The 25,774-nt window shown below is 39.4% G+C and overlaps 1 protein-coding gene across 1 annotated transcript in view; it reads left to right on the top strand.

Moving 5' to 3' along the window:
• Nucleotides 1–25,774, top strand: part of adgrb2 (adhesion G protein-coupled receptor B2) — a 170,297-nt gene that overhangs the window by 80,461 nt on the left and 64,062 nt on the right. Inside the window, exon 14 of the mRNA XM_039605297.1 lies at nucleotides 4,915–4,958. Within this exon, the coding sequence (XP_039461231.1) occupies nucleotides 4,915–4,958 (44 nt within the window). The remainder of the gene's footprint in view (nucleotides 1–4,914; nucleotides 4,959–25,774) is intronic.

The following is a 25,774-nucleotide window of genomic DNA, read 5'->3' as shown; positions in this document are numbered from 1 at the left end:
TAGGTGGCGATGTAGAGTCATGTTGAACCGCCCATGTTTAAGACCCATAAAATACGTACATTTTCACCAGACCCGACACGTGCAAAATTTCATGAGGGCTGAGGTGCAGCTTATCCTTGCTGACATAGGGCTGGACAGTTCGTCATTCCATCTTATGGTTAAAGGAGAAAACATGGTTTTACAGTGGCCTTGCACACAGACTACAGGCAACTTTGCAGATGTTGTCTATATGTTGTTGTTGGTTATTTTCTCCAAGAGGCAGTGTCACAAACAATCGGTCTGTGTGCTACTCTTGTTTGTGCTGTTATTGGTCCTTGCCAGCCACAGAGAAGAGCAGGTTATAACATACAAAAAGCTGAAGCAAAACTGTATGTATAAAAAAAATGACAGGAGTATGGAAAGGCTTGGAAAAATCTGGAGCAGCAAGGACAGCACATTGCCATTCAGTGGTCCAGACAAATAGCTACATTGGGCTGCAAAACCTAGTTAGAGGTGCCTTTACTTGGGAGAATTTCTATAGAAAGAACTAGTATCTAGCCATCCCTAGGAATGTACCTATCTCCCTTCTGGAGGTAGGTACAGGAAAGGTAACAATGGCAGAAACCTTAGCCTCAACGGGATGAATCTGGTCATAGCAAGGTTCCTTCAAAAGTTAGGTGACAGTGGCCTTGCCAAACTCACACGTTGCCAAGTTTAGTGTCAGAGAAGCGTCTGCTAATCAATCAAAAAAAATGATTCACTGTTGCAATGTGCTGTGCCCAGCGGGGAGAATAAATAACCACATCAACCAGATAAATATTGCAGTTTGAAACATTACCCGGGACAGTGGTCATTAGCCTTTGAAAGGTCACAGGTGCATTTTTCATCTCAAAAGGCCATCACAGTACACTGCAAAAAGTGATCAGGCGTAACAAATGCTGAGACTTCAGAAGCTCTTTCAGTAAGCAGGATTTGCCAGTAACCTGTAAGGTCTAACTTACTGCCATCTGTTGCTGAGCTGATGCTGTCTATACAGTGCTCAGCGTGAGGTATTGGAAAAAAACAGACACTGTCTGCGTTCACTTTACGGAAGCCTGTGAGGAAGCGATGCGTACCATGACCAGACAGGAAGAACTCCACGGACTAGAATTAGGTTTGCTTATGCTGTGTTCCAGCGAGTACTTTACTCCCTTCTTCATCATCTCTCTTTTAATTCAAATGTTATTTAATTTAAAGTGTGCCACTATGACAACAAATCATCTTTGGTACACAGATGTTATTCCTTCCAAGAAGGTTCTTTCTGAAACTTAAGTCAAACGGATCAGTTGACATACTCACAACTGTTAACAGACCCAAAAACCAAACAGTCTCCAAAACCAAACTTCCACCATCCTGTGCTGGTATGAGAAGTCCTCGACATGGGCTCCAAACTATGTTACATTCCCAAAATGGTCTACAGGTAAAGGGAGTAACATAATACTAGATGGGGGAACATGAGGAGTTTGTTTGGGTTGGTTTAAACAATTTATTGCCAAAATGTTAACAATGAAGCATAAGGCGAGTACACCAAACAAAAAAGCTCTAACTTAAAATAAAACTCCATCAAAAGAAAGGTTACAAATCTATACATCAACTACATGTCAACCAAAGAAAAATAAGGGAAAAAGATGTACATCAAAAGAAAATGGCAGCTCTCCCTTACAAGTATCTTCTGGCGACTGCAACAGAAGGCAGAACAACTGAGGATAAATCATTCAGGTTTAGCAAAAAAAAAAAGCAAGCCAGAGACTTAGGAAACCTAACAAAAACAGGTAAGGCTACACTCAAAAACAAATGCTGCTCTAACAATGAAAAAAATTGGTCAGCTTTTATCAACTTTGGAGAGCACCCATTGGCTGCAGGACTCCGACTTCAGCCAAGGACATGAAAAACAAGATCATCAAGAGTCAGTAGCAGGGAAGGGTGGAAGTCAGGACCTGGAAGCAGCATGGTAAATATTATCCTCATCCTAATCTTTATATTTTTTTTAAAGGAATATAACACCTGGTTTTGGAAAAATTTGGAAGAAATTCACAGAAGCACAGGGGGAACATAAAAAAACAAGCAGGAAAACCCCGACTGAAGTTTAAGTGAGGAACCTTTCTGTGAGGTGAGAGTGCTAACCACAGCACCACTCTGCCTTCATTTAAACTGTAACCAGGTTTTAATCATAGTCACACAATTCTGTAATTGCTACTTGAAATTAATTGGGCTTTTAGCAGCTCCTGAATACAAAATACAAGAGAGAATTTTAAAAGGAAGCTGAGCAACGTCATGTCTTCTAGTGCTAAAATTGGCTGTATTTATGATAGAACTTCATAAAGGTAACAACATCTGAGTAGGAGCGCCTTTAAAGGTTACATTTGGACAGAGTCGGCTAACAAGCAGCCACTGCTCTAGAAGTTAACTCTTGAGAATAAGTGCAACTTAAAATGTCCAAAAATCTTCTTTCCAGTTTTTCTGTATAATATTAACACAGCATAAATAATGCTTTTGCTTTAAGAGGGCAGAATACAGTGTCTTCTGTAGTTGTGTCGACTTTGGCCAGTGTAGAAACATCCAGCTGCTACAGCAGTGGCCTGGCAACAGCTGCCTCAGGCTTCACTCTCATAAGGGAATGTTAGGGTCTCTGTGCTGGGTCATGTCTTCTCTGAGAGGACATCTGCTCCAGTCAGACTCCCTGTGTATCTCCCCGGTGTCCTAATGTGTGTGTGCGTGTGTATGTGTGTCTTTAATGGTAGGTAGAAAGCAGGAGGCCAGAAAGTCCCGTGTCCCTGCTGTAGACCATATGCCAAGTGTTACACCACAACCCCTCCTTCAGCCATCCTTAATGTAGCCTTTTAAATTATGAAAGAAAGTTCTGGTTAGCTTGAGCCATAAGCTTTCCTGGTAATTTCAATGTAATCTAGGTCATTTTCATCAGTCAAAAAGGATCATCCTGGTTTTCTCCATTTCATACTCTAAACCTATGATCTTAAAGTGAAGTGCTTTTAAGACCAGAGCAGTCATGTTTTGTTACATTAGCTCATTTCATCATATTAGCTTAGCCCATTCACAGCCAGTATTCATTACTGCATGTATTGCAGAATGCATTAAAGGAAACTGCTGTTCCTTTGAAGAGAGAAAAAAAAGACAGAGTATTTAAGGTAGATACCAGCTATCACTGTCCACAAATGCCACTGTTAGGATTGCAGAGGCACGTTTCTCCCTTTGATAACCATCAGCTGAGCGCTGTCATTATGCAAAGTATGAGCACTAAAAAAAGAGGCAGACACCGCAGGAGTGCACAGGTGTCAATCCCGCTGTAGCGAACGGTCCAATAGGACACTCGTTGATTGATAGCTGAATGCTAACAGAGCTCAGCACGCTAATGCACGCCACGGGACATCTATAGTCGGTGGTGGCTGTCTGTGTGTGAGGCAGAACAAAGCACTGTCATCCATCAATCCGTGTCACCCAGTCTCTGATCCAGAGTATATAAATGTTGCATCATCCTGTCCTCTCAAGTCCAGTCATGCAGAGATCCCTGGATGCACTGATTCATTGGAGATCAGTAATGAACTGTTCAGAGAAGGAAGGATGACCTTGCCTGTAGAGGAATAAATCCTCACAATTCAGGCTACAATGTGCATGTCTTACTTTCCTTTTTTTTGTCAATTTCAAATATAGTTAATAATCAGAAAGAATTTTAACTTGAGAAGTAATTTCTTCAGATTTTCCTGAGGCTTCAGTTAAGATCACATTATCCTTTTTATAATGTGCACAGCACTCTGGCTGTAGGCTTACTGCTATAATCCCCTTTGCCATAAGGGGGAGCTCAAAGGCAAAGTGCCTAATGCAGGATTCAGGAAGGACCAACATAATGGTAGATTTTCCTCAGCGTTGGCCCAGTGGAATACCAGCATTTCAGTTGTGGATACTAAAATTGAAGCTGGACCCTTTTTTGTTACCCCACAGAACCAAGAAAATGTTTTTAATAGTTGGTTCTTAAATAGTTGCTGATTTAGTCAGGTCCAAAGCTCCATTTTAAGTGTTTTCAGTCACTTGATTGAAAATGTCTCAAATAACCATTTGATTCAGACAAAACCCAGTCACAGTCCACTCGTTACCAAGCACACAGGTTGAAAGGACATAGATGCTCCATTTAAAAAGTGATCGATGCAGAGATCACTGAGGATCTCTGGTGGAACAAGTTGCTATGAGCTGGTTAAAGATATTGATCCCATGATTGATTCTCTGATTGAGTCATGACAAGTCTTTCTATGCCACCACACGCCACTGAGCGAACTTTAGCTTCAATGACTAAATGGATTAAGGGTAAGCTGAGAGCAAATCACCAGCATCCAGTCACTTTGACTTTGCTTTTTTAAAAAGAAAAAATTGGTACATTGGTGAAACTTTGCACACTCTTAAAGGGCCAGATGTTTAATTAATAACATTTTACTTCATAGCTTTTTACACTTACCTGACTACTTTTTGCTGTGGTTGCACTTAAGTGAAGAATGTTAATGTTGTTACCCCACAGGATGTTTACGACCCTAGTTATTGTCCATGAAATGGCTTTTCCTTTGTCATCTCTAAAACTCTCAATTTATAGCTCATGCACCTTTTTTTCTCTTCAGCTGCAGCAGCAGAAGCAGCTATTCGCTGCGTTGTCCTCTGACAATGACTCTTTTTTTCCATCTCTCCCTCCTGTCGTCTATCTCAATCCTTCTCTTTCATTGTCTGTTTACTTCTCACCATCATCCATGGAGCATCACTCTTTCTCCTCTGGCAATGAGCTATTCTGTCTTCTCTCTCTGCTGCCTTCTCTCTCACTCATCCTCTTGACTGGCAATAACAGCTTATCTTCTCCTCTCCCCCCTCCCCCACCTCCCCCCACCCTGTATCTTGCAGGGTACATCAGATCCTCAGTGCGTTGTCTGGGACTATGGAAACCCGTAAGTTACTCACAGTGACTCTGACACTCGTGTAAATGTTTGTGTGTACAGTGCAGTAATACATGTCTGTCAGTCAAAAAAAAAAAAAAAAATCGAAATGACTGTGCGTGTGTTTGTGTGTGTGTCAATGTTTATCTCGCATGTGTGCTCATGCCCAGTCAGATTCATTTTATTAATGATCTGAGAACATTGTAATGAAGTTCTCAGAGTTTCTCTTAATTAAATTAGTCAGTGGGAACAAACACTGTTATTTCACTGCTCCTAACAGTTCAACTGCAGGCTAACTCAGAACTCCTCTGTGGGTGCAGCTTTTTCTCTGTTGCAGTTCTCTTGTGTAGCGTTTACCTTGTTGGCAGTTTAATTTGCATTTCTTTATGTCTTAATAGACATACTATCTAAGTACGTCACAGACAGTTTTCTTTTTTTCTTTGCTCTGTATTGTGAGCCAGCTAGTGAACTAAATAATATAAACCAGGACAATTGATCATACTGCATTTACCATTAACCCACATATTGATCAGATAGTCTGTCAATAGCAAAGTTGATCTTAAAACCAGGCTTTGGTTTCAGTTCATGGCCTAGTTACACTTTAAGTATAAACGCAAAAATTAAGGAAATTTGTTTTTGGTCAGTTATTTCTTTGTTGTAACAGTCTTGCCTGAGAATAAAGCTTAAACCATTGGAAAGCCTGTTTACTTTTCCTTAAATGATGCCGTGTTTTGTGTGGGGGTTGAGCAACAGAGTTGATTATGTGGGTTGCACAGTGAAAAACTTACCAAATCTTTTCTTCCACTGCCAAACAGCTTATTCTGCTATTGACTATTATTTGGTGCCATTTATTGCATTGGATGGTTAAAGTCTGAAGAAACAAGACATATTGCCAATCTATAAATGTATTCATTTAAAAAACTGGGGGCTCAGTAGCATGTGGAACCAAACAGTATTTGTTACAAATCAGCCAACACACCACAATGACTGACTTGCAACAAAAGCTGGTTGAAGAACCAGGTGGTTGGGTGAGCTGTCTACCAACCTACCAGGGTCAGTGAATCGAATCCCGGCTCTTAGAGGCCCAGCGTTGAATGAAACATTTGCCTGATTTGTCCCATTATTTGTGTGGTGTGTGTTTTGAATGTTAGATAAAAGTGCTTAGGTGTAGATAAAGAAACACGCTATGAATGTGCGTGTGTTATTGGATGAAAGAAAGAAAGCACTTTGAGTACTCAAATTAAGTAGAAAGGTGCTATATAAGTACCAGTGCCTTTAACATAGTGAGTGTGGGTAATCAGCTGTATGAAAGACGGGAGATGTTGTTAGATCCTGGATATCAATTTAACATTTGAGCAATGAATTTTTTTTTTACTGATTTTTTTTGTTCTGGCTGTGAATCTGGCTGTTTCATTTAAAAATGCTAGAGCTGTATTGTAGCATAACAAATAACTAAAAGCTAATGATCATCTGTTGTGCCTCAAAGGAGACCCCTAATGATGTGCAGAAAATTAAAGGTAGCCATTAAGTGTGGTAACTCTAAATTGGTCACACACTGAAGCATGTATTAAAATCATTAAAAGTGCGCACGCTATCGACAGTCCCCAAAGCATCGAAAACATGTCATTATTGGAAGAAAATTCCAGTACTAATGTTGCCACATTCATTCTCTCCCAGTTCAGTAATAGTGGACCTTGGAATCTTTAAACCAAACTAATTAAGATGTTTAAAGTCGTGCACTTATTGATATTTGTGTTAACGAATTTTACATCCCAACTTCTTAACTTGTGTGTGTTTTGGACTGAAATTTGGCATAATAGTCTGCTCTGGTAGGAGTTCATGTTACACTTGACCAGCACTAAATTTCAAAAAATCAAACACTTTAGATTGTTGAGTGCCTCTTTAACTTTACAGGTAAATCGCCATCTTGCACCAACAAAGTCACTATTTGTGAAGGAATTTCATAATTTCACATTTCAAATAGGTTCTAGTTGGATTCTGAATGATGGTGATGTGAACTCCTGTATATACAAGTGACAACAGATTGCAAATGCCAATTCATCAGTTCTACGGCATTGTCACAAATAGAATATAACTGCCCTATCTTCTTATCCATTTATTTTATTGTTTTGTTTCACCACCATCTTCACACACCAAAGTCATTTTGAAGATGGCAATTGACTGCAAGTGATCGCAAACCTGGTTCCTGTCTTCACAGCAGCTATTTCAAAAGCAATGAGATTGCAATCATTTATGTCATGCTGTGGTCTCCACCCATGCTTTCTTCTAGCTTGACTGTAAGATTAGCTGCAATTCTGACAGACCAGATGAGCTAAATACAAGTTCACAAAAGCTCATGGCCCAGCTACCATCCTCTGCACAACTGCAGTCCGTAAACTGATTCACAACCCACTTGCACCCCCAATCCTCATCTCATGTTGTATCGTACAATTTGGTTTAGTTCAATTGTATTTATGTAGCCCTAGATCACAATAAAAGTTGCTTCATGGCGCTTTATATTGTAAGGTAAAGACTCTACATTAACAGGGAGAAAACACCAACAACAATCCCCCTATAACACTGGGGTGACAGTGGAAAGGAAAAAATCCCTTTTAACAGTAAGAAACCTCCAGCAGAACCGCTCAGGGAGGGGCAGCCATCTGCAACCATGCAACCGTTTGGGGGTGATGAGAGGAAGCCTTTACTTAATGTAATATCTGTTGTCTCTGTTGTCATTGCCGTGTTAAGTGGTAGCGATTGTGCTGCTCCTCTTGCCATCTTTGACTTTTCATGAGTGTATTTGGAAGATCTAGAAGGTGCCACAACAAAGGGACTTTGCCAAATAATAAATTAGTATAGACTGAAATATCAATAATCTTTTTGCTAAAGTGGTCCTGCCTGAACTGCCATTAACCCAACAGTTTCAGTATAAATATGACTGACTTCCTTTTTTTGAGTGAATGTGACCCGAGTACAGACTGACAGTGATGTCATTTTTATTGTCAATAAAAATGCAATCATGATGATATCACTTTTCTTCAAAATGTATTTGCTAATCCAGCTGGGCTGTATGAGAATATAAATTATTTTTGGAAACATATTTGACATATGATGATTCACAGCAACCGATAACTTAAGAATTGAATTTGTCAGAGGGCCATCACTGAAGACCTTCCAGTCTAATGTGACAACAAGACGGATGACAGAAAATTCAGGTCAGCTCAAATTCTCCCTGGAGATCCCATTAGTTTACCCAGTTTTAGAAGAGTACTCTCTGGTGACCAAAGCACACAATGGGAGTGCAGGTTTGCAGGGACAGGATAAGACGTTGTAACTTATCAAACTACCCCTTCTCCATTAAGGCAGGAGAGGAACAATGCTTGGCAAAGTCAATTAACTAGCTGGCAGATTACAGCTGCAATCAAATTAAATTTGCAGACATGACGAGGGCAGAGAGCCAAGCAGAATATAAAGTGGCGAGATGGCAGTGATGTCAACCAATCAAAAACGTGCGTGCACAAGAAGGAATGCACTCTTTGGTTTGTTTTTTGGTTTTTTGCCAAGGCTTTGGTAATGTGCTTGTAGAAATCTAAAGATGCATACAGACAAGCATCCTGACCTCGGTTCATTTGACATATTTATATCGGCATGCCACAGATACAGTGTTTAATTACATTTAGCATGCTTTATGGCTGCTTTCGATATCCTGTACCGAGAAACATAATCAACGAAAAAAAGAATGTTTCACTCGCAAGTACCGAAGCAAGGTAGGAGCATAAGGGAGTATCTGCATTTTTAATGCTCATGTCAGCCAGCTACTCTCAAAAATTGTCGAGGATAGGTTACTGTTGAAATAGTTGCTTACACATTGAACCCATGTACAGACTTGAAATTCTCAGTATAAACAGCCTATAAACAAGTGCTCATGACATCATCTTTGGGTACAAAGATGCTTCTATGGAAATGTGTGAGGCAGTGAAATGAAGGCAGGTGGTACATTACAGCCAGAGGAAGTCAAAAATGAATTTCTGATTTGAATCTGATGATCACCTGTACAATTTATGTGCACAAACATCTGTAAATTGCTCAGAGAGCAAGCAGGCAAGCAGACAGGCAGACAGGCACCAATACCCTATCAGTCTTACTATATTTGTTTCCCTATGCCGAACGCCAGATCCTGACAAAAGATTGGCATTAGTGCACAGTTGATATGGGTGGAGAATTTGCAGGATAACGCCTCTCTCAGGAACTAGCCACAAGCTTTTGAGGGTTGAGGAGGAGGTAGGCGAGAGGTGGAGAATGTATAGATAGTAGCATGCAGGCAAGGCAGACACGGCAGCAGCTGAACCAGACAGAGGCAGAAAGGGGAGATGGAAGAAAAAGCGTTGCCACTCCATGACCTGTATATGGAGACTATATTTAGTGCACCCAAATGCATCCACATTTGAAACACAGATTATATTCTCTCTGTATCTTTTACCCCCCTCTTTTGTTAAAATACCCACATTGATGATGTACACTTACTTGGAGATTAGGCATCACACTGAGGCTCAAATCTGCAAAGCCTATTGTCATCCCCATCACAATTGTGTGTGCGCGCATGTTTTTTCTGCAGTGGTTCTATTTAGAAATCTGCCAGCCATTTCAGCGGAAGCTCTCTCCCATTTGCGCTCTCGCTCTCTCTCTCTCAGCTGGCTAAGTTGGCCGACAGTGTGTGGCACTCACAGTTCATCTCAGTATTTATGTGCGAGTGTTTATTTATTTATTTAGCCCCTAACAGGCCCATATGTCGGTACCATCTGCCCACCCAAATCGTTGAGCTCGCCATCCCTCCCAGTCTTCCCCCGTGTGCCTGTCCCCTCAACCAAGTCTCAACCTGTTTTCATTTGCCTCGCTGCCTTGAATGGAAGCTGCTACATTTAGCCCTCATAAAAGTTTTACACGCTTCAAAACTAGAAGCTCAGGTAAGCAAAAAGCAGCTATTACGAGAGTACGCATTGTGTGAACATGTATGGTGGTATTTTACACAAGGCCTTGAGATAAAAATAGAAATAATAACTAAGTCAGTCTTGGTCATCCAACCTCCTCTTGCTTATTTTTTGCCCTGTTTCTCTCTTCTGCTGGGACACAATAGCAGGTGTTCAGCTGGTCTTCGCTGTGGTTCCTGACCTTGCTTCTAGCTTCTCTGGGCTTTGACCCTCACTCAGGGGGGTTCAGTCAGATATCCCACTGAAGTACTGACACAGCGACTTCCACACACTCACTCTGCTGTGAAGAATAAGCCGCATTATGGCTTGCTGTGGTTTTGTTAGATATTTGAAAGATGTGCCGGCATCTGTAGGATATACATTGCATCACTAAGACATTTAGTTTTTTCTTTATCACTCGTGTGTTACTATTCCATCTCCTGTAATGGAAGTGACAAAGCAGAAATATATGGCTCACAGAGATTTCAAAACATACATAAGAATGAAACCCAGCAGAGGGAGATAAATGTAATATACACTTTAGATGGATGGATGGTAGTAAGCTTATGAAAGGCTGAAGGTCATTTAATCCTTTCACTAATCCCCGCGGTCTTCGGCTTGATCGGGGAACAGTGGTTAAAGACCCAAGCAACCCACTCTGCCCCTCTGCCACCCATCGCTGCCATAGAGTAATAAAACCCGATGTGCAGTGCAAGTAGCTCTAACATCAACAATCTGACACGGTAGATTGGGGCTTGCTTTGGGCTCAGACTGATCTGGCGCCACTATCGGCTTTGGCATTGGCAGGTTCCAACCTTAAATGAAGTAAAAAGTCAAAGACATATTCTGCACACTGCCAAAAAAACCAGCGGGGCACAAATCTGGCCAAAGTGTAATCACATTTACTTTACAGAAAAGCATGGAGGCAAGTAGCAATGAGCCAAGTGGATGACACTTTTAATTCTCATATTGGGAAGCTTTGGGCTCTGTCATGAGGCCCCTGTTAGTCTCTTGTGAATCAAACAACGGAGTAAATGAAGGAATTGATTTAAAAAATATGCAGAGTATTGCCTGTCCTTGGATATAACGCTTGCCTGAAAGTCAAAGTATGTATCACATTGAGTTGTGTATTGTCCTTTTTACTCACACTCTCACAGTAAAGAATTTTCAAAGACTTTCAAAGTCTTTTTTGTATTATTCCTTGAAAAAAAACCTAAATACTGCCTACATGACCCTTTATTTACATTTCCTACATGGACAGTGGTTTTTTCTCAAGTTATTTAAAGAGATGTGTGAGTTACAGTAATGCAGCTCAAGCACACATGCTGTTTATTTCATGTTGGCCAGATGATAAACTCTTTCTCTTGTGCAGCCTAGTTCTAGCGTAGTGCATTCTGGGATACATTGTACACCCTCCTTCAACCTTAATTAGGTTAGGTTAAATACTGTTATTTCAGAGATGGTAAATTAAATATAAATATATGGAGAGATTTGTTTGCATAAGGCAAAAAGATGCTATTATGCAGTGTGTATCAGATAATACAGTGGGAATGATAAGTTCATTATACACCCACTTCATTGTGTTTCGTTTCAGTTTTCATTAAAGTTAGTTTTGTTAAAGATTGTTTTTAGATCTCTCAGGAGTCATAGCTAAACAACAAGGTACTTACCTGGTTTTTCTTTTTAAATCTAGCTCTCCAACAAAAGAATTTCATCATTTTGGGGTTTTTTTTCCCACTATTGTTGCAGACTAAGATTAAACAGAAATGCAAACACACACACACACACACAAGCAGCAGAGCCACCAGGAGGAGGGGTGGATGGCTGATACGGCTTGCTCCACTTTTCCATCTGACAGAGCAAAAGGGATCAAGACTGTGTCAAATAGCGAGTCAGCACGGGAAGAGGGAGTTGGCCAGGCTTATGCGAGCTCTGTCTCCATTGGCTGTTACAGGCATGGACAGGCTCTCAGTTAGTTTCCCCAACTATCACAACTGTCCCCCGGGTGCCCGTTAATGTGGGAGTTTCAATTCTCGGTGCCAAAAGCTGGGGTGACTAGTTGAGGACAGTCGGTTTTAGGTTACTTTTGATGCCTGTAAGTAGATTTTTTTGAGGAGGGGGGTTAAGATCAACTCTAAGTAGCTGTGTGTTCTGCTGTAGCTATGGTTTATTTTTGCTGCTGAACATCATGGATACTTGTGGGTAGCTCGTAGGTAAGGAAGATTCTGCTTTTTTATTTGGGTGAAGAAGTTATATAAGGAAGAACTTGTTTACTCTACATTCAGTAATTTTTCTTCCTTCATGCATTACTGATTGGTTGATGTTATTGATTTCTTCATCATGTGACAAGTGACAGTGAAATGGAGCTTTAGCACTGGTGCTGTTTGTCTTGGGAATGTTTTTAGAGGAAGATGTTATTGGTATTGATAGTGATTAGAAGTCTTGACTTGGACTGTGTGTTGGAATACTTTGCCTCTTGGCTGCTGGGCCTGTAGAGCGTGAGAACTAGTAGGTAAGTAACATCTCCATCACCTTAAAACCTTATTATTTATTAGAGGCTTGTACAGCTGTTGTGTTTTTCTGCCAATTATGCACTGCAAACATGCTCTTACAAGGTTCTGACCTTGAGCCAAGTGCAGTATTTGCCTAATGTTTATCTTACTGACTTCCACATTATCTTCTTTACTCTTATGTTGCTGAAAGTAGGCTGAGAGGGCACTGTGTTAGTCCATTATGAGACTGAGAGTTGGCACGATGCTTAGAACATGTCCCGCTCTCAGAGAACTCCACATCTTTCTCAGATGCATCACTTGTCTTTTTCAAGGTACCACATTCTTCATACATACAGTGGTGTGAAAAAATGTGTGCCCCCTTCCTGATTTACTATATTTTTGTATGTTTGTCACACTTAAATGTTTTAGGTCATTGAACAAATTTAAATATTTTGACAGAGATAACACAAATGTATGCAGTTCCTGAATGAAGGTGTTTATTATTGGGGGGGGGGGATTCCAAACCTACATGGCTCTGTGTCAAAAAGTGATTGCCCCCTAAACCTAATAACTGGTTGGGCCACACTTAGCAGCAACAACTGCAATCGAGCATTTGAAGTAACTGGCATTGAGTCTTTTACAGTACTGTGGAGGAATTTTGGCCCACTCTCCTTTGCAGAATTGTTGTAATTCAGCCACATTGGAGAGTGTTTGAGCAGCTGCCTTTTTAAGGTCACGCTACAACATTTCAATCCGATTCAGGTCAGGACTTTGATGAGACCGCTCCAAAGTCTTCATTTTATTTTCTTTTAAGCTATTCCGAGGTGGACTTGCTGGTGTGTTTTGGATCACTGTCCTCCTGCAGAACCCAAATGTGCTTCAGCTTGAGGTCATGAACAGATGGCTGGACATTCTCCTTCAGGATGTTTTGGTAGACAGCAGAATTCATGGTTCCATTTACCAGAGCAAGTCTTCCAGGTCCTAAGGCAGCAAAACAGCCGCAGACCACCACACTACCACCACCATGTTTTACTGTTGGTATGATGGCTCATTTCTGAAATGCTGTGTTAGTTTTATGCCAGATGTAAGGGGACACGCACCTTGTAAAAGGTTCAACTTTTGTCTTCTGAGTCCACAAAATATTTCCCAAAAGTCTGAAGTTAGATGCCACTGACTTGGTTTCTCAGGTGTTTCTTTAGATTGTGGCACAATGTGTTACTTTTTGAGATCTTTTAGACTGCTTCACTTTGTCAGACAGATTCTATTTAAATGATTTCTTGGTTTGACAGGTCTGCCAGTAATCAGAGAACTGGCAGACCCGTGAGTATCTTTAGTAAAAACTGAACTCAGCTTTCCAAAGAATGTGGTTAATCAGAGCTAATTCATGATTTAACAAGAGGGACAATTACTTTCTCACACAGGAACAGGTAGGTTTGTATAACTTTTCTCTGTTAATCAATTAAATCATCATTTAAAAACTGCATTTTCTATTTACTCTGGTTATCTTTGTCCAATATTAAAATTTGTTTGATGATCTGAAACGTAATTGTGACAAATATGCAAAACACTATCAAATCAGGAAGGGGGTAAACACTTTTTCACACCACTGTATGCGGCATATCTGTGGTAATGCAGAGTGGAGGCAGGCAGAATGGCAGACCATTTATGGCTGTAGCTAAAATCTGTATGTCTAGCTTTTCCTGTGTGCTCAGTAGCTTGCACACCAGGAAGGAAGATAATCCTGGAAAAGAAGCTTATAAATTAGCTTAAGGGCAGAGAGAAGCAGATTTGGATAGTAGAGGTCACTGACAAAGCATTCTCCCTACACAAGAATCGGGGAGGAATTACGAAAGGCGTTTTGGTGACAACCACATAAAACATCAGACACGACAAAGATAATGAATAGTGAGCATGAACTGCGCATTGGTCTATAATAACGACCTATTTCAATTTTCACTCTGCTGAGGAGGAATAATGACGCTGTAAGCTGCCTTTTACATTTCTATAAAAATATTTTGTAGCATTCAAAGTCTGGCCTTGATATGGCTACTTTATCTTTTATGCCTGGGTGACTGTCCTAGTTGGAAGAACACCTTGAGGAATTTCTTGGAATTTGGCACGAATGTTCACCTGGACTCAAGGCTAAGCTAATTAGATTCTGTTAGTTAAAGGTCAAGTTTTTGGCTTTGACTCAAGAATTCATAAGTGAATAATGGCTGTTAAATAAATAAATAAATAAATAATCTATCCTTTGTTTAACACCATAACTTAGGAACAAATAAGGAGAATATGATCATAAGTAACATTTACACTAAACTTATGTCAGGCCCTTGGAAGTGTGATCTTCTGTGCTGCAGAGTTGAAGATGTATGTGAAACATCTGCATTTTAAAATCTGCTCATTAGCAGCAACATCCAATTTTGTGGACTGTCACAGCTACGTCTTTGTGTTATGTTAGAATTGGCTTTGCTGCCCAAGCATGTGAACACATGCAAGAAATGTGACTGTTTTTTTTCTTTCTCTCAGTGATTTTGCACATTAATATGGTAGACATATACATACAGCAGTAGCAGAATAAGTACAATAAAGTGTAATAATACTATCTTTATTGTCATTCCTTTTGGGCAAAGAAATTCAATTAAATTGCATCAGTGCAAATATCTCATATAAGTTTAAAATACGTCAGCTAAAAAAAAATCTATGTATTATATTAAAAACTCTAAAGTCTCTAAAAGTAACCATAAAAAAATTCTAAAAGGGAAAGTTGTTAATACCACACATGTGAGATACTTCACATTCTGTAGGCATTCATTGCATGATTCATTCTCCCTGTTTTTTTAAATGCACAGTTCCAGCAGCATTTAGCAGAGTTCAGGATTTGGATAAAAACTATTTTTTAATCTGTCTGTCCTTCTTTTTAATGTCCTGAAACATCTGCTTGAGGGCAGCACTTCAAACAGAAAGTGTCCGGTTTAGAATGGATCTTTCAGGATGCTCTGGGCTTTTTTGAGACAGCGGGAACTGTAAAGATATTCCAGGGAGGGGAGAGGGTATCCGATCAGCTTCTGGGCAGTGGTGATGAGCCTCTGAAGCGTTTGCCTGTCTGCTGCTGTGCAGCTGTTGAACCGCACACAGATGCGGTATGTGAGTATGCTCTCTATGGAGAAGCCATAGAAGGACGCAAGCAGTTTTGAGGGGAGGTGGTTCTTCCTGAGGGTCCTCAGGAAGTAAAGTCTCTGCTGTGCCAGTGTTGTGGTGTTTGCACTCAGAGGTCAGATCCCTCTGTATATCCATGCCCAGGAACTGGAAGTCCGATCATGTTAGGTCAAATCAATTTTATTTCGTTGATGGTATATCACAGATCCAAAAAAGTTGCCGTAACTGGCTTCACAGTGTATACAGCAAAAGATATCTTCCATCTTTAGACCCATGACTCAAATGAAGAACATCTTTACATGATTTAGGAGTTCGTGCTCTTTAATTATTCTTCACATTTAAAGTATTTGTGTATGTAAGCTGAGTAACATGAGGCACATGTGAGTATTATAATCAAGAAATGATACAATACGAAGTCATTTAAAAAGTGCTTCCTTCTGATTGTCATACACAAACTACATCAGTTTATATGTGTGAGCCGACGGGGTGGGTCTGAGGAGGAGAAGAAAGGTTGAGACAGTCTTCTGTCACTGATCTTTTTTGTTTTTTAAGCAGTGGCAGGCAGTATCCAGGTAAAGAAAAGAGAGTGTGTAGCTATGGCAACATTTATCACCGACTGCTGGGAAGTCATTTAAATCCATCTCGGGTTTAGTTTGTATGCTCATGTTTATACAATAGGAGCCTTCTATTCCTAAAATTGCAGAATGTCATTTTCTTCAGAATGATAAAATCAAATGCAGATTAGGTTATAAAGTAATACCACAGTTAAAAGCTGTACAAAGACGGGGCTGCAACTTTTCAGTTCAGAGAGAGGAATCAGCTCAACCCTGTGATCCTGTGATATCCGTTTTATTGCCAATACTGTGTATGTTTTTGATTAAACTTGTTCAGTACGACCTTTCTTCAATAGTAGCTAGTGGATTTTGAGAGGCTACATACATCATTAAAGATTTGTAAAACAGTACTGTGTAGGTCAGTACAGTCGTAGGCCCTGTGTAAGAAATGGTTTCACAACTCCAGCCCTGAAAATCAGACTGCTGTTTGGTTTCTGGGTTGGAGCTGGAAACCCAGCTTTCATTACCCGTGATGATCCTCAACATAAAATTAGGTCAGTTTGACACATTTGTTCTCCATGCAAGTTCGTGGTCCATAGTAAATAGTGAATGGACTGGTACTTATATAGCACCTTTCTACTCTGTTTGAGCCCTCAATTGGCTTTCTACTACAAGACTCCTTCACCCAGTCACACACACATTAATAATGTGCCTTTATCTATAGCAAAGCACTTTTTACTACCATTCACACACAAGCCAATGGTTGCATCAAAGGCAACTCGGGGTTTAGTATGATGCCCAAGGAGGAGCTAGGGTCAATCTACTGATCTTCTGATTGTTAGATGACCTGGTCTACCACCTGAGCACAGCCATAATGAAAGAGACCCAACTGCAACTGGTCACAGTGGTATTTTAAAAACTGCAGTGTAAGCAGTAGAGAGGTTCCTGGTGACTTTAAAAGGAGATTGGAAAAAAAGAAATAAGAAGATCTCTTGCTTGCAGGCAAGTGTCAAAAGCATCAGAATACACCAAGATGAGGAATGAAATGCTACAGCCTGCTTTTTATATCTTTTCTTAATGCTTAAGCTTTACAAGAATCTGTGTTGACACTCTTGTTGGGAATACCAGACTGGGTTATTTTTGGTATCAGATCAGAAAGGAAGCAAGTGTCATTGCGCATCACTAATGTAATCTGCAGCTGGTGAGCGGAGGCAACCGCAAGGCACAAACTTTTATGTCCTGCACTGACCCAGCCACAAAAGCAATGCGTGCATCAGAAGAGACGCCTAAATTATGTTTTTCTCATAATCATTTCACCAAACACAGCCTTCAAATCAATAAACATTTCATGTACATTCAAAAATATGATCTGTACAGCCTTGCATGTAAAAATCACGACAAGCTTCCCATAATCTCATAGCATGTTTTTCTGGTTATAAGACCAGTCTTTACATCAGTCGGTGGAACAGAGGAACGCTTAAAATCAGTTCAAATCTGGGTCAAATAGTTTTATGCATACAGACACACAAACATGGTCTTATATTCTGGCAGATATGTTTGCTGCAGTATACCACAACAAATGTGTAGTAGTCAATCCTTCACAGTAGGTGGTATGTAGCGTTGAGTAGGCAGAGATGATTTGAGTCATGTGAAGATTTGTGTCAGTGCTTTCGAGCTATATTTTAAGTAAGAGGCGAGGATTTACTGCCCGTCTGGTAAATGTGCTGTCTGGCTCCCTGGTAGCCACAGAAGTAATGTCTATCAGAAAAGATAATCTCTTCTACACATTTGTTTTCCTGTTTTCACCACTGGATTCAACCTTGGTTCAGACTAGAACCCTAGCAGTATATACCGTGCAGTATTATATTCAGATAAACAGATAACCTACAGCGCAGTTTAAAACATTCTGTTAAAAGATAACTTTACGGTACTATTGCTGTTGATCTTATTCTTTGATTGTTTAAAAAAATAAATACAGCATTTTAATCAGTCAGAAAAAAATCCACAATGAAACAACACATTTAAAAAAGAGAGAGAAAACCCTTACCCCGCCCAGTCACGCCCTACCCATTTCCCTTCATTTGTGCCATTGCATAAAGAAGTCGGCATCATTGAGTGATTTTTTTTAATTAGTTAGCTTTTAGCGGTTGTGGATTACAAAGCTCTCCAACACAGAGTCTGTACCCATGTAGTTGACACATCTGGTAATATGAATTCCATGTGGTTATTTCAAAAATCTGATTTTCATGAAAATTTGTTGCAGTTATTTCAAATAATTGTAAATACAGTTATTTTTCCTGAGACAGATGACTGAGCTGTACGTTCTGCCTACTTTATAAATAGATGTCACATCTAGAACCAAAGGTTATCAGCTTGAAGTTACTTTTTATGAATGAAAGATGTAAACACAAGTAGGAAATAGAATATATATGCATGTTACTTTATTTAGCTCCATGTGCTTTCAGTAACTCAAATGTAATGCATTGTGCTGAATTGTTTTATTAATTTTTCTGCTTTGTTCCTGTGTTTTTGTAAAGTGTCCTGTTAAATACGTTCTCATTATTGTTGTAGTGCGTGTTGTTGTAGCAGTAATAGTAGGAGTTATAACAGTTGCAGCAGCATGACATGCTATAGCAGATACTGACTCAACAATAACAAAAAAAAATTCTAAATATGGTCACACAAATATCTAAACACTATAAATACTATAACATAACACTTGATATTATATTTTTACCTGAAGAGTTCTCTCAAACATGTTGGCCAAAACATGATACGGACATACAATAACATAAATTGCACAACAGCACTGAAAATTACATTTGAAAAATAAAAATTAAGCAGTAAATAAAAAACTTTAGTTTCACATTTAAACAGCTGGACCATTAGGAAATTCAGTGACAGGAAGGAGTAACATTTAAAAATTTCTTGACCGGATTAAAATCCAACCCGTTGGATTTAACATGGTAACAACAAGCTGCCACACCAGGATGACCCTGCCCTTGTGTTCTCTTATCAAGTACAAGCAGATAATCACAATGTGATTAAACATTTTGAGTCCATGACATGTCGCCACTGCCCACAGAGTTTAGTAATCTTGCTGAGTATGTTGTCTTTTTAGAATCAGGATGCACCTCGTGAGAGTCTTTCCCATACAGGGCTACAATAAAAACAGATGGCTTCTGTTTTTGCTCACGTACGCCACGAGTGTGAAAGCAAGAAAGCAATATTTATTTATGTAACACATTTCACAGACAGGAGTCACAAATGCAGAAATGAGAGCAGTACAAAAATGTCAGGAAACCTCACAATAAAAAACTAAAAGAAGAAGGTAAAAACACACAGTGCATAAAAGCAGATCCAGTGCAAACATATTACCCAAACACCCATCTCAACAAATATTAGTTAGCTTTTGAAAGATGATATCATGCACATATCTCAACCTTGATACTCTAGCGGCTAAATTGAATACATTTTATTAACTACAACCTTTTCTATGTTTGATTTTACTACTGTGGATTGTCATATCTTTTGCACCGTTACATGCAGTGTTCACACTTCACTTTGCAATAAGAATAAGAAAGCTGTGTGTGCAATGTTGGTTGGGAACCGATCAGAATGCAACCAGTTGGCAATCAGCTGAGTCAAGTTCCTTGTTGTGTAGAGATTCAATTCAATTCAATTCGATTTTATTTATATAGCGCCAAATCACAACAAAAGTCGCCTCAAGGCGCTTTATATTGTACAGTAGATAGCACAATAATAAGTACAGAGAAAAACCCAACAATCATATGACCCCCTATGAGCAAGCACTTTGGCGACAGTGGGAAGGAAAAACTCCCTTTTAACAGGAAGAAACCTCCGGCAGAACCAGGCTCAGGGAGGGGCGGCCATCTGCTGCGACCGATTGGGATGAGAGAAGGAAAACAGGATAAAGACATGCTGTGGAAGAGAGACAGAGATTAATAACAGATATGATTCGATGCAGTGCAGATGTCTTGTGGTCATCGACACAGACTTTTTGTAAGTCTGTCTGAGAGATGTTATTTCATTGCAACTATTTACAAAAATTTATACACTCATCAGGCTACTTCTTCGTATTTCTAACATGGTTTCTGTCTTATTTTCTACTCTAGTGTAACTGAGCAGTTAGTTTGACTGTAATATGTCAGTTAAGCACATTATTTATTTGTGTAAATGCTAATACAAAACAAGGAAAAACATAGTACTATATTAGTAGTGGTTAAAGCAACCTAAGATTATCATAACAAAATGCACTATGTACAGTCTTCTTCATATTGTAGATACTGAGGGAAAAATTATTACTATATAAATTCACAAGTGAGCAATAAGTACATACTTCAGTTGTTATCATAAGTTTTTATCATTGCCATATGATACCACTGATGCGCATGTATGTTGATGAATCTGAACACAGTGATATCTGAATCATTCCCTTCTTGAGGTCATTTACTTCCATAATACTCACAATTCTTAGTACAACAAACCCTCCCCTTCACACTGGTCCTTCTGCCTGTGACTCATTAGCTCTCTGTTTCCACTGTCTATCACCAGCTCTCCCTCTGCTATAGACAATGACTTTACTCTCTCTTCTCTTCAAAAAAGCATTACAGCACTGGGTTACACACTGTCTGTGGCAATTTGCTCACTGTCTTCACAATTTCATGCAGTGAACATTATACCTGGTCCTGCAGTCGTCTAAAGACTTTATAGCAATTTGACTTCAGAGAATTCTTTTTTGTAATGAGGACAAAACTTTCTGTGATTCACATGCTACTGATTTCCATCTATGCGTGAAATAATTCTGTCATTCCCCAATGCTTTATTCACCTCTTTGCGCTTTATTGCTGTTTGCCTATTCCGCTTCCACATTTTTACTGTTTTTCTCCTTTGCTTCGCTGCATTTCTGACCATTGAAGAACACAGGAAAAGATTTTTCCAAACATTTGACAACACCAAAATGAGTCCCGGGAAGCCGAGCAATGAACTTAAAATGGACTAAACTATTTTTTGCATACATCTCCTAAATCACTTTGACAGCATTTGCCAGCAGCTGAAATTAGCTGATAATGTTAATCCTTATTAAATCACTGACAGCTGTGTAGAACAACATTTTCTCCTGTTAAACTGGTTTAAATGCTTAGCTATGACTATATATTGAATGGTACCAACTGATTCAGATAAGTGGATTAAAGTGGCTAAAATTGCTTACATCTACTGTAAAAGCGCAGTCTGTCTATAAAGACCTAATGTGCATTTTGTTCTGTACCTTTACTTACCAGCACGTTGGTGGTTGACGAGACATATTTGGGATATTTGGGTCTCTTATGAATAAAAGCTGATGGTGAAATGTTAAAGGATGACCTACAATTATTTAAATATACCAGTACATGTAGTTTTTTCTCTGTTGAAAGATAATCCCTTGACCTTAAAAGTTATCAGAAACAGCTTCTTGTAGGTGTTTTCATAGTAAAGGCATATCTTTAATGCCAAATGTATGCTACCTCTTGTCTTAAATGATATAAGTAAACACACCATTGGATGGAAGTGCTCTTGCATCAGTCTGCACTTGGGCTGTATTTGCACACGCAGCTAATCCTGGACAAACTTTTCCATGAAATGGAATCATGTATTTCAAATAACCTGGAGATTTCATTTAAAATTCCTTGTCCTAGTCTTAGGCATTCAAATCATGTTTTTTTTTTCTCAGACCTTGAGAGATCTCTTTAGAGCTTGACATTACAACACCACACAATTTGAAAGAGAATACTAGATCCAAGATTTGGTTCGTTGGAAAAAAAGTCCATGTGCTGTATTTTTTTTATATGACTATAAAGGTGCTGGCAATACATCACTACTGGTGTGTATGCATGTGAGACACTTTCATACAGCTGAAATCCCTTCATCAAGCCATTCAGTTTTAGTCATTCAAAGCATGTTTAACCTTTGTTTGCTTCTTAACAGGGGGCAATTGGCTTTCATAGCACTGCCCTTTCAGGCAAGATTTGGTGCCAATTTATTCTCAGTAGACATAAAAGGTCAATTTACGCTGTTGTTCGGAAAGTATTTTTCCTATTTTTTTCTTAACAGCCACAACAACATTCTACCAGCAATTAGGAAGCAAAATGGGAAGCATTTTAATAAGTTCCTGCCACCGGCAGGTCAACATTTTTGCTTATCTGGTAACAACAGTGCTACTAATCAACATCTTGTGCAGACATACACATTTTTGAGAGAAATGTCCAAGCTCAGTGGTTTAATTCATATTTGTAAGCATTTCTGACAGGATTAAGAGTAATTCCACTGGTGATCTCTTAACCTTGCAATTTGACACTATCACAGGTCAAAATTTCAGTTTGTCTAATACAATAAATCACCTGCAAAATGATAAGATCCCCATCGGCTGCAGTTCTGGTTTCTTATGTAACTTATTAAGCAGCTAAAGATAAAGTGCATATGTTAAGTGTTAGGATACTAATGATTATATTTATTGCAATGCAAAGCAGCGCAGTGCCTTGCAGCAGCAGCCTCAATGAGCACATTGCCTAGTTACAAACTCTTGTTTAATGTGTGTGTAAAGTGCGTAATCCCCACTGAGCGGGGAGGGTTATCACCAACTCTAGCATTCATTTAATAAAACTTTGTCAAGACCAAAGAGCAGATGTGTCCGTTACAGCAATGCTAGAAAGCAGGTTGATTTTATGTATATTTACACATCTTGTAGTTTTTTCTTATAATGCCAGGTTGAGCTCTTTGCAGTATACATTTGGATTCCATAGCCTATCTACCAACTGTACTAATATACAGACCTGTTTGTACATCTGGTACCTGTTTTCCATGATAAGAAGAGCTGTCAGCAGTTCCTGGTCCATTCAAAGGCTATAACAAAAGTATCACAAAAGCTGCGTCCTTTTAATCTTTTCTCACCCTCTGATCCTAACTGATAATCTAACACTGTTATGAGCCCAGTGGGAGTCACAGCAGTGTTGTGAAGCCGTAGCTGTAGTGGATCTACAATGCCAGCATTCGGGGTTTGTGCCAACTTTGTGTGCGACATAAAACTAAATAAAAGTCAAAGCTGACTTTCTGCTGAAAGGCACAAAAACCAACAGTGGAGTGTAGCTGTAGTAGATGAAGGTTAGCAGTCAATTAAGCTTGAAACCCGGCAGACAAAACAAAGAGGTCACATAATGTGTATTTGTGTGTCTGTGTCTGTGTGCGTGTGTGTGTGGTGTTATCTTTAGCGATCCCCCCCGCTGCGTGCTGTCAGATAGTTTCTCATTACGCCAACTTCCTCTCTGCTGAGACTAGTGTCGAATACCGTGTGTGTGTGTGTTTTATTTATTGCATGTAGTCTGAATGTTTGGACCAGTAAATTACAGGCTTTCATGTGCATGTATAAATTAACCATTAAAAACATGTAACACTTCACGTCCCAGTACTTGTGTGAGCAAAGCCGTTTGGAAGTACTTAACTAGACATCATTTGGGAGGTCACACATGAGCTAATAATATGACTATGAAAAAAATGGGGATTTGTGTGTTAACATAATTTTCCATCACACCACAACCTTTTAGAGTTTAAAAGTTCCTCCACAAATTCGATGTGTAAAAGTGGTCAGCTAGTCATTGTTGCGGGATGTCTAACCATGGTAATCAGTGAAATGTCAGAAGTGGGTAGCAGATGGAAGAAGTTTCCCTATTAAGAAATGCATTTTTTAAATTTTTTGCAAATATCAGCATGTCAATGCAAGATAAAATAAACCAAATGTATTTTAATAAACTCTCAAAGACTGTGACCAAAGGACAGGGCAAAGCAGGATAAAGCCAACAAAAAATGATAATAATAATAAAAGGACAAACCAAAACTCAGGGGAATATGTAAGAATGAGACAGGACACAAAATGGCAAACAGCAGGATAACAGACAGTCAGACAAAGAGCAGAGACAAAAATATATATTTACTCAGGGGTGTGACGAGACACCAGTGGGAAGCTGTTTAGGGCAGGACAGCTCGGAGAGTAGCTGGCCCGTGCTTGTAGACAAATCCAACACTTTCATAGTGACCAAAGCAGTCACAAGGAATATTTTAAATTTTTTTGCTGACTGGTTGGGAAGCACACATGTTTTTTTCCCCCACAGACAGGTGGTTGCTAGGGGGTTACTGTTGGTCTGTGTGACTGGACCTTCAGCGATCATTTTCTCTCCAGCAAGCACTAACAACCAGTCAGGGAATGTTTTTTTTTTCTCATTTTTACCTCATGACCAGTTAGACCATCTAGGCCTCTGTGACTGGGCCTTATTCAGCTACGATGGTAGGTAAAATAAATGACGTATACACAAGCCAAAGCAGCAAAAATACCACACACATATTTCCTCATCCTTGCTGTTTTTTCGCTCTCCCACCTTGTCTTTTTTTATCTTCCTCTATCTGTCGCTCTCTCAAACACACACAAAAACACACAAAGCCCTGCACCATGTTGATACCTGTCAAGCTGTCTCTAAGCTTCACTGCTGTAACTCGTTTTCTGATCCTTAGTCTTTGAAGTGTCATAGTGCAGATGATGATCATCAGGGGATTGTACTCACATCTTATTAGTGACATTTTGAATTGAGTGTCAGTGCATGTGTGTGTGCATGTGTCTGGTTTATGATCCTGTTTGCAGTCCTTCATGTTCAGACGTACTTTTGAGGGTTAATGTTGATACACTCTTGTCATTTACAGTCAAACTGATCATATTTAAGTGGCCTGTCAGAGCAGAAGTAGTCGTGAGTGGTATATATTACTGATCTGCAGTTAACGTGATGTAAGTGGCAAGCAGAGCATGTACCTCTTTAACTGTCTGTTTGCTTTTTTTGATGGACGGCTGTAAAAGCTACAGTAAAGTTTTAGGTTTTCCTAATTTGAACCAGAAACCGTTCAGCGTGTTTGTTTATTTCATTCATTTATGCTCTCAAATCCAGAGTTTTGTGCAACAGAGCTATGTTAAGCGGGCGTCACAGAGGAGTATCGTTGAATTCTTCTTTGAAAGCTATCCTTCTGTTATTTCCCCAAAGGTTGGATAAAAACCTAAGATGCCATAAAGACAAAAATAATCAAAACAGCTTGTTAATTTTATTGAAGTGAAGCTGTCAGCCAAGTTTCGTCTCATTTAAATTTTAAATTGTTAAAGATATACAGATTTTACAGTCAAAGGATTTCCCAAGAGCTGTTAAAGAGAGCAAGGATTTTTTTCAACACAGCATTTCCAAACATCCTAGTGTTTTTGATACTTTGCACATAGACAAGAAAGTATTTCACAAAAACAAAAAACTGCAAGGGTCAAAATCATTAGTCCCTGTGATAGGGTTGGGCAATTGGACGAATATATCGACGATAGGCTGAGCCCATTTGCAATCGTTTTTACAAGGGCGATAGCCTAGCATACTCAGCTGGATGGTGGACACGTAAGTGCTCATGCAAATTAGTCGTGTTTGAGTACTTTGCTTGCACTATATGTCTGCGCAAGCGGCACATTGCTTTGGTTACATCCTTAGGTTTACCTCTTTCATCTGGTTTAAAGCCAAAGAAATCACAAATTGTCAACTTCCTATATTTTTTTAGTGCTGTCAGCGTTAAAGCGCTGTCATCACGATTAA

Source organism: Oreochromis aureus, linkage group 22 (genome assembly GCF_013358895.1).
Source record: "Oreochromis aureus strain Israel breed Guangdong linkage group 22, ZZ_aureus, whole genome shotgun sequence".
Lineage (NCBI taxonomy): Eukaryota > Metazoa > Chordata > Actinopteri > Cichliformes > Cichlidae > Oreochromis > Oreochromis aureus.
Note: the sequence above shows the minus strand (reverse complement) of the source record. Positions and strands in the feature narration are given on the sequence as shown.